This window comes from Galeopterus variegatus, unplaced genomic scaffold, assembly GCF_000696425.1.
Source record: "Galeopterus variegatus unplaced genomic scaffold, G_variegatus-3.0.2 Scaffold3852, whole genome shotgun sequence".
NCBI classification, from domain to species: domain Eukaryota; kingdom Metazoa; phylum Chordata; class Mammalia; order Dermoptera; family Cynocephalidae; genus Galeopterus; species Galeopterus variegatus.
Genome location: NW_007729963.1, coordinates 67,973 through 78,118, shown reverse-complemented (window position 1 = coordinate 78,118; position 10,146 = coordinate 67,973). Strand labels below are relative to the sequence as shown.

The 10,146-nt window shown below is 48.0% G+C and overlaps 1 protein-coding gene across 1 annotated transcript; it reads right to left on the bottom strand.

Annotated features, from left to right (window-relative positions):
* Positions 1 to 5,686: 5,686 nt before the first annotated feature.
* Positions 5,687 to 7,330, bottom strand: BCL2L10 (BCL2-like 10 (apoptosis facilitator)). Its single transcript, XM_008586150.1, is given in 4 exon segments — positions 5,687 to 5,817; positions 5,820 to 6,266; positions 6,393 to 6,515; positions 7,261 to 7,330. Coding segments are annotated over 4 exon segments (771 nt in total).
* Positions 7,331 to 10,146: the final 2,816 nt, after the last annotated feature.

The window sequence follows — 10,146 nt, the reverse complement described above, 5'->3', positions numbered from 1 at the left end:
GCGGGTAAAAAATTAATAGGCTTTATTCAGAGCTAGTAGCAGCCACCCTAGTGGCCTCCTGGAGTGTCCTGAGAAGAAAGCACCGTGTGTCAGAGCCATTAGGCCTTTATACTTAGATCCATAACCCAGGACACTTGGGCACACATGCACAATTACATTAGACAATAACCAAGGAACACCGGGGCGCACGTACATCAAATGCTTGGCAAGATTCTGAACATCTGAGGAGCCCTGACCATTTTCTTTCACTTTCCTTACAGGGGCAGATCAGCTGTGCTTGCTGTGTCCCAGTATTCCCCTGTTAGGCCTGTCTCCCCCACTGCCCGTGCTCCAAACACTTCCCATGGGATGGGCCATGCTCTGGTCCCTTGCCATGACTCACAGGCCTCTGAGTGGCTCCTTTTTCCAGTTGTCTGTGGCCCCTTGCTCCTATGTGGGTCCATGGGAACCCTGTTAGTGGTCAAGCTGTCCCTGGGGCCACCAAGGCCCTCCTCTCTCCTGCAGCCTCCAAGCAACCTCACACAGAGGGCACAGCTGCGGCTTTGCCAGCTCTTGCTCCCTGTTCACCAGGGCCAGCCTGCAAGTGGCTGGGGCTCGAAATGTTCGGAGCGGTTCGTTCTTTCTCTCATCGTGGCTTCTCCCACCTTCATGCACTCTGTAGGTCTCTCCTCCTCTTCCCCTGAGCTTTAGCTGCCCCAGCATGGCTGTCATTGCTTTTTAACAGTTGTGAATTGGTTGATTTGTGGGAGAGAGTGACGCTGGGGACCGTCCATTCCGCTATCTTGATTCCTCCTCTGGAATGGGAGTATCTGATTAGCATTGTATTCAGATTAGTTACACAGGTCCTTTCCTCTGTCCCATACCAGACACTGTGTTAGACGACGGATATACAAATGGGACAAGGAGGACACAGCCGCTTCCCTCGAGGAGGTTATGGTGCCAACGGCGTGAGACAAGAGTCGCAGTTTGAGCCATGACTATGCACACAGGATAGGATGTTGTGTGGGAGCAGCAACACCAGGGAAGGAACACCCTGTCACTGAGCTTCTCTTATACTGCTACTTGCAACAACTGATCCCGCAGGACACTCTACCCCATTCAGTACATACTGTCATAGTAACTCCTGTTGCCATGTCATGGCCCTGCCAGCGGGAGGAGGGAAGGGGTGGGGCAGCCAGTCAAGATCCAGCGGGGAGCAGAAGGGCGACCTGCACTCCAGGCAGGGGCCACGGGACTACTCAGAAAGCAGTTGAGCCCTAGTCACGCCAGCAGCTCTGTCCTGTGATGTTAAGGAGTCCTGACTTCCAAATCTCTGCCTCATCTTGGTTCCCATCACGCTCCTGCTTCCCTCTCTGCTCCTCAGGGCTCTCCACTCCTCCTGGGACTCAAACATCACCTCCAGGGAGGGCCACCTGGAATCCTCAGTCTGGGTTAGGCTGACTGGCCCGCTGTCATAGCAGGGCACTTCAGTCTTTAGTTTTAAGTACTTGCGGTAGGAAGCGTTTGGGAAAGACCACAGGGCTGGATGTTTTGGTCAAGGCCCCAGCTTTTATGCTGAGTGGTGGGTTCATGGTTCTTATTTCATTAGAAATAAGACCATGCACAAACAATCATATACATTGTATATTGACAAAATAAAAAAATAAAAATAAAAATAAAATAAAAAAAAATAAAAAAAAAAGAAATAAGACCATGCACACATGGAGCGATGTTGAGTATGTTATGAACTAATGATTCTGTGTTCTGCACATGTGAGGAACATTAAAAAAGATAACACAAGGTAATAATTAAGTATTTGAACACCATATATGCTTGATTTGTGTTGATAATGAGTTGGGGGTAGTAGAAGACAGGAATTTGTGCTTAATAATTTACAGCCCATTTGAGGGAGATGAGAGAAGGAAATGGGGGTGGTAAGGAAAGGAAGAACTGAAATACAAAGCAGCAATTTAAGCCAACTATGGAGCACAAACAGCGCTCAGCACTAGGAGGGAGGATGTTCTCTTGCAACTTCCTTGAGGAGATAGGATTTAGTATGGGTATTGAAGAATTTCAACAAGCAAAGCTGGTGGATGGAAAGAATGGTCTTGCTGGAGAAATGGCATGAACAAAAAAAGGATGAGGGACAGGATGCATGACACAAATCCAAGGGACAGTGAGATAGACTGGCAGGAGTAGTGGGGAGTAGTGAGGGAAAGCCAGTCCAGGGGCTTGAACTGTTTCCATTGTAGGCAATGAAGAATCCATAAAGATATTTTGTTTGCTTTGGTGGCTGGCCAGTACGGGGATCTGAACCTTTGACCTTGGTGTTCTAACACCACACTCTAACCAACTGATCTATAAAGATTTTTGAACAAGGATCTGTTTGATACATATTTTACTAGTATTCTCTAGGTCGCAGAGTTGCAGATGAACTAGGGGCATGTAAAGATGAAAAGTAATCAAAGAGAGTTGGAAGGAGCTTTTAAGATCCTAAAGGAACATGGCACCAGGGAAGGCTACAAGAGGGAGAATGGAGAATATTTTGATTAATAGAGGTACGTCCTGGGAGCAATACTGGTGTGAGTTGGGAAAAGCAGCGGGGAGAGGAGGGGGCAGGGCCCAAAAGGACTCCAAGGTTCTACGGAAAGTACGGCTGGAAAACAAATCCATGTGTTTGAAGCAAACAACATTTACCTAGAAGTGCCCATCTCGAAGGTAGAAATGCAGGAAAAACTTGAGATCGATAATAACAAACATATTGTCCTTCAACAAGGGCAAAAGTCCCTGATCTCCAAGACTTCAGAACTGTCACCCTTTGAGAAGTGCTACTTGAGGGACTTAGGACTTACAGGCTGACGGGTATTGGCGTCACTAAGAATTTGCACCTGAGAGAGCCTAAACTGTCACAGAAACCAGTGCTACATCATGCTAATCGTTCTTCTCATGAGCCCACAGTACTGAGCTTGTGGAACAAGCATCCACACTCCAGAAAACAAGGAAGTGGTTACCACGTGGGAAAAACAATTCTCTCTGGTAGCTAGACATTCTAATCACAAACACTCCCCGAAATGGGAAGGCCTCGCGGCCGCGCACAGTCAGCGACGCTCACCTTCAGGAGATGGTTTCTTACCTCAGAGAATTAACAGTAGGTGTGTCTAATCCTTAATTGACTCAAAAAACCCTAGAGAGTCTAGGTTACGTTATGGTCTGAGCAATGTCTCCACATGTTCTTCCTCCTCAAATGCTAAAGTGAAAAAATGTGCCAGAAGCCAGCCATCAATAGACTAGAAATCAAGTGAATTCCTGGTAGATAAAAAAGTCATCACTCCCATTCACAAACTTATGCAATTAAGTAAGAAAAAGAAAATGAGATGTAAGTGTTAGAAAAGAAACATTAGTGGGGGCCGGCCTGGTGGCGCACTGGATAAGTGCACCGCTTGGGAAGCGCGGCGGCGCTCCCGCCCGAGGGTTCGGATCCCACATGCAGACCGGTTCCCGCTCACTGGCTGAGCGAGGCGCGGGAGCGACGCCAAGGCTTGCGATCCCATTGCCGGTCCCCGGTCCGGTACGGGGGCAACACTGAGGGTTGCGATCCGTTGCCGGACACGGAAAAAAGACAAAAAAAAAAAAAAAGATCTGCACTCAAAATACACAGGAGGTTCTAGATTAGACAGTAAAACAACTCTTGGATTTAAAAAGAAAGGAAATTCTGAATGACAGGCAACCTGTAATTAGAAACCCTCGATGAGTTAAGATTTGTAAGAAGTAGTCCAACAGCGGGTATAGAAGCAATCATTTAATTCTGTCACTTAACAGGAACATTTTTTTTTTTTTTTTTTTTTGTTTTTTTTGGTGGCTGCCAGCATGGAGATCCAAACTCTTGACCTTGGCATTATAACACAGTATTCTAACCAACTAAGCTAACCAGCCAGCCCCAGACCGTTCATGTTTCGACCCAAAGCCAAGAAGAAGGTGGAGTACTATGCTCTTTTCTGAGCAAAAGACAGATGCCATTTGGGAAACTGTCAAATCACTAGATTGAAAAGTTATCACCTGGGATAATATAGTAAGCAGCTCCATTTAGGGAGGAAATTGAACTCTATGCTGTGGCATTTTAACTGCAGCTGGGAGAGGCCAGGGTGAACTTCTTGATGTTAAGAGGTTATTCCTTAGTCAATCAATAGTTGATTAGCCAACAAAACAAAACAAAAAAACAAAACCAACAATGGATCCCTCCTCTTTAGGGTGGAGAGCCCTTAGGGGCCAGATGCCTCATTAAGACAAATGGCTCAGGTGGGGTTCTTAAACTCAGCCCAAGGAGTTCGCTGGCCCAGATGTTGACGACCAACAGGAACATCAGGAATAATGCAGGAGTTAATACTGACACTTCATACTACCTTTCCTCCTCAAATGGACCCAATTCATCACCACACGGGGTCTAAATGGAAATTGCCAACAGGAGGCTAAGTTTCAAGATTTTTGGGGGGAGGGGGGCAACTGGCTGGTTCAGGGATCTGAACCCTTGACCTTGGTGTCACCACACTCTAACCATCTGAGCTAACCCTTGAGCCCCTAGGATTATTTTTAAGTCCCTAGAGTTTTAGTAGTTTGGCTATATTTATTCTAAAATGTGGGTCACTTCAGTCCTTGAATCAACTCCACTGAGGATGAGGCTTGATGAAGGCTTCCTGAAGGGGAGCTACAAGCCAAGGGCCTGCCCCTCTAACCTAGATCAGGGATTAAGGACCTACAGCTGAAAGCCAGGCTGCCTGGAAAAGTCCCCATCAGGGGATGGGTGCAGCGGATTAGAAGTTAAGGAACCTCGAGTCAGCGCCTCCGCTGGTGCCCAAGGTCACTCCACAATGTCAGAGCCACCACTGAGTGACTATGCACCCCTCCCTCTGCACCCCTCTGGCCTCGGGGCCTCCGAGTGGTGTGGGGGCTGGGCAAGGGGATGCCTTCCTACTCTAATGCTTTAGACTGGTGCCCTGCCACCTCCAGATCAACACATTCAATGGGTGAAGGAGAAAAAAATCCACCTGGCCCCGCCATGCCACTGCTGACCAACTAGCTGGTCAAACATGAGCAAAGCACCCAGACCTAACGTGGTTGCTTCCTAAAGGCCCCCGAGGGAGGGCTAAGGCAAGGGCCAGGTCACAGCGTGCAGTCGTGAGTCCTGCACAGCTGTTTCAGAACGGGTTGGAGAGAGCCCTGTAGTCTGCCAGCCTGCCAGTCTACCTGCCCTGAGAGGAGACCCCGGACTTCACACTGGGACCTGGCGGGAGAGCTAGGGCTGGGTCTGGACCTCACAGACCCCTCCAGCCCATTCACAGATCCCTTCACACACAGGTCTATGAGCTAGGTAACCAGCAAAAAGGTCCCTAGAGCCTTGGTTGAAGTAGGAATAGTCTATTTCAGCACACACACGTCTAGGAGATAGGCAGTCCATAGAGAAACTCATAAACTCGAGTGCTACCAGCAAAGTCCACTGAAAAACTGAAATTGAGCAGCTGCCAGCAGAGTAAACATGCTCTATCTTTAGACAAGTTCTGCCAGCCAGCCTGCTTCACAAACTCAAGAACACACAATAGCAAGTAACTAAAATGATACAGTGATGCACATGTGCACTAACTCCACCCACACAGCTTGTTTACAAAGAATGTGCTGCACGACCCCCAACCAGACCTGAGCTGAGGGAGCTTGACTAAATGATCCTGTCTTCCCCACAATGGCCCACCGGGGCATTGGCGCAGCGGGTCCGCGTGGGCGCGCCCTGGGCCACCTTCCCGCCCCTGCTCACCCGGCCTGCCTGAGCCTGCAGCCAGGCGCGGCGCCACCCATGAGCCCAGCGCTCGGCAAGTCCACCAAGAGCTGGCGGTCCGGGGCGCCTTCTTCCTCCGTGTCCTTCGGCCGCGGCTTCAGGGCCCGCTTCTGCCACCTGGCGGTTACCCGCGGCCCTTTCTCCAGAAGCGTCCCGGCGAAGGTCACGAGCGCCACCACGCGGCCCCAGCTGAGGCCACGGCTGTCGGAGAGCACGGCCTCCACCATCCGCGCCATCAGCTCCACGCGGTTCCCCTGGTGGCCAGCGTCGGGGGAGAAGGACCCGAGCAGCTGCCGTAGGTTGGCGGCCGCGCCGCGCAGCACGGCGGCCTCGGGCGTGGACGGCGGCAGCTCGGGGGCGCCGGGCTCCCGGGCGCAGCACCGCGGGTAGTCGGTCAGCAGCCGCCCGTGCGCCCCTTCTGCGGCCTCGCCACGTCCTGGCCTCCGCCGGGGGCCTGGCTCTCCTGTCCGCTTTTAAGGCCGGGCCGCGCCTGGCCAGGGAGGGGCTGGCCCGCGCCGGCCGCCCCCGGCGCTTTTTCCTCTAGGTCCGGGCAGGAGCCTTTGATGGGAATCCCACCTGCGCCTGTTACCGCCCCGAAGCCAGGCCGGCGCTGCCTCACGCAGCAGACGGAGCAGTGCTAGACTCTTTGGGGCGATTGTGTAGCTTCCGGGCTGGGGACAGTCTACGAAGATGGGCTGGGCTTTTGCCTCTTCTTAAGGAGAAGTTGACAAAGGCTACACTCAGCCCTGCACTGAGGGCTCCCTTGCGGCCATTACCAGCACTTCCAGATGCACTTCCAGATTGGACGGAAGCATCCAGGTGTGTGTTGGAGATTCCTTTTTGGGTCTGGCACACGTGGCAGGAAACAGACTAATTCTCCTGGAAGCTGCTAGAGTGCCAATATTGGCTGTATTAATTAATTCACTCATATTTGGTCAGAACCTTTGGGGTACTAGGCCACCTCTTAACACTGGAGATATGATGTACAGTTTAATTATCATTATAATAGAAGTTGAAGGAGTTTTCAATTCTAGGGTGGTGGCTGCTTCTTATACTATCATTCCTACGTTGCTTAGAGTTCTCTTTGCCTTTTACTGGCCATTCCCTCATTATTCCAATTCCCTGATATAGTTAATGCTTCTTACATTAAACTTTCTTTGTTCATATTACTGGATGGCCTCTTTCTCCTGATTGGACCCAGACTGATACAGAATTGATACTAGCAGTGAAATTTCTGGAGTCAGAGGTCTGGAGCATGTTGAAATATCCCTCCTGGGGTGAAAGACAAATTGGTGCATCTTGCATCACTAATGAGAAAAAAGGAACACAGTGCTTGGTAGGTGCCTTAGTCCATTTGGGCTGCTATAACAGAATATATGCTATATACTGGCTTGCTTACAAACAATGGAAATTTATTTCTCACAGTTTGATGGCTGGGAAGTGTAAGATCAAGGTACCAGCAAATTTGGTGTGCGGTGAGGGCCCACTTCCTGTTTCATAGATGGTGCCTTCTTGCTCTATCCTCATGTGGTGCAAGGGTGAAGGAGCTCTCTGGGGCTTCTTTATAAGGGCACTAATCCCATTCATGAGGGCTCCATCCTCGTGATCTAATCACCTCCCAAAGGCCTCCATCCTCGTGATCTAATCACCTCCCAAAGGCCTCCATCTCCTACTGCCATCACATTAGGATTAGGATTTCAACATATGAATTTTGGGGGGACACAAACATCCAGCCTACAGCAGGAGGTCATTTTGGGTTTTGGAGGCAGCATACCACATTGAGTGTGCTACTTTAGCTGAATCCATAGGCTGGTGGATCGGGGAACAGAATAAGAGAAGGCCCTGCAGAACATTCAGGCTGCAGTAAAGCTGCTCTACTGCTTGGGTCTTGTGATCTAACAGATCCAGTGGTACTTGAAGTGTCAAATAGGAATGCTATATGGACGCTCTGGAATACACTAATAGGAGGCAGTGCAGATCTCTAGAATTTTGAAGCAAATCTGTGCCCTCTTCTGAAGATAGCTATTCTCCTTTTGAGGAGCAGATTCTGGCCTTGGTAGAGGCTGAATGCCTAACCATGGGATATCAGGTGACCACACAGCTTGAGCTCCCATCATGAACAGGATGTTGTCTGATGTACTTAGCTATAAAGCAGCAATCAACAAATGGAAATGGTATATGAGAGACTGAACTCAGGCAGGTCCAGAAGGTACAGGTAAATTGCATGAGCAGGTGGCTCAGAGTGCTTCAACACCAACTCCTGTACTTTGCCTCCTCTCCCTTATTCCAAGCCTATGGCCTCTTGCAGTGTTGCTTATGGCTGGTGTACTAAGGGAGAAAAACTCAAGCCTGGATTGGGTCTATCTGACATGCTGGTATCACATGAAAGTAGCAACATTCACTCACACTCAGGGATGACTGTGAAGGACAGGGCGAGGGAAAGTCCCAGTGGGCAGAAATTCAAACCATATATTTGGTTGTCCACTATGTCTGTAATGAGAGATGGCCAGAGTACATATCTACATGGATTCATGGGCAGTTGCTCATGGTTTGGGTGGATGGTCAGGGCCTTGAAAAGAAGAGGATTGGAAGATTTCTAACAAGGAAATCTTTTTTTTTTTTCTTTTTGTCTTTTTTCGTGACCAGTAACGGGATTGCAACCCTCGGTGTCGCGCCCACACCACGCTCAACCAGTGAGCGGACTGGTCTCTACATGGGATCTGAACCCTCGGCGGGAGTGCCTCCACACTCCCAAGCGCCACATTCTACCGAGTGCGCCACCGGCCGGCCCATAACAAGGAAATCTTGAAAGACATATGTGGCTGGACCCATCTGAATGGGCAGACTGTGAAGATATTTGTGTCCCATGTGGATGCCCTTTGATGGCAGATATCTTCACCCTAGAGGAGACTCTTAATCATGTGGACAAAATTATGTGCTCTGTGGATGTCAGACAGCCTCTAGACCCAGCTACTGAAGTGCCTGCTCTATAAGCCCATGAACAAAGAGGTCATGGCAGCAGGGATAGAGGGTATGCGTGGGCTCAACAACATGGAATTCTCCCTACAAAGGCTGAGCTGGCTAATGCTACTGCTGAAAGCCTAATCTGCCAATGCAAATGATTCCTGTTACAATGAAACAAATGAATTTTGTTAGAAAAGAATGTAAATCTCTGTATATCAAATTCCCATTTGAACTGGTTTTAATATCTTACTGGTTTCCTCATTAATTAATGAGTTAAATAAAAATGTTGATACAAGTTCATGTTTTATTTGCAAGAGAGTCATGATTTTACCTTTTTGAACATACTTTAGCAGCAAGCACAGTTTTTTCTTAGATTTGGAGTAGCTTAGGGGTAAGTAGTAAATCTTCTGGCTTTGCCATTGGTGACTCTATAATTATCAGTAGAACTAAACAACAAATGAATAAAATTAACCTCCACACAGAATTTCCAGTCCACACAATGCAAGGAGGCAGTTTGCAATCAGATTTGGTTAAAATCCTGGCTCTGCAACTTCAGTGCTGCGCAACCACGGGCAAGTTATTCAACTCTCCTAAACTCAATTTCCCCATCTAAAAAACAGAGATAATGAAATGCCTGCATCATAGGGCTTTACAAGGATTAGGTGAGTTGGTGTATGCAAAGTACAGTAAATGCTCGTCATTACAGAGGAACTGTTGTTATTAGTATTAACTAACCAGAGTGACCATGCTCATTTGCCTCACTCTTAAGCAAAACCAAAATGTGACATATTGGTATTACCTATATAGTTTCTGTTGTTTTTATTGAAATACTGTACTTTTTGAAAATAGCTGGCAACTGCCTATTATTTTTTCACATTTTTAATAACAGCTATATTGAGATATAATTCACAAAACATAAAATTCACTTTTTTTTTTTTTTAAAGATGACAGGTAAGGGGATCTTTACCCTTGACTTGGTGTTGTCAACACCACGCTCACCTAGTGAGCTAACCGGCCATCCCTATATGGGATCCGAACCCGTGGCCTTGGTGTTATCAGCACCACACTCTCCCGAGTGAGCCATGGGCCGGCCCTAAAATTCACCCTTTTAAAATATGTAATTCACTGGTTTTTAGTATATTCATAGAGCTATGCAACCATCACTGCTATCAATTCCATTACTCCTAAAGAATCCCAGTACCCATTAGCAGTTACTGCCCACCCCCAGTCCTAAGTAACCACTAATCTACTTTCTGTATGGAGAAAAATGTTCAAATGTTCAAATTTATATAAAATGTTATTTGAACAGTTTATATAAGTGGTATACAATATGTGGTTCTTTGTGTCTAGTTTCTTTCACTTAGTATAATGTTTTCATG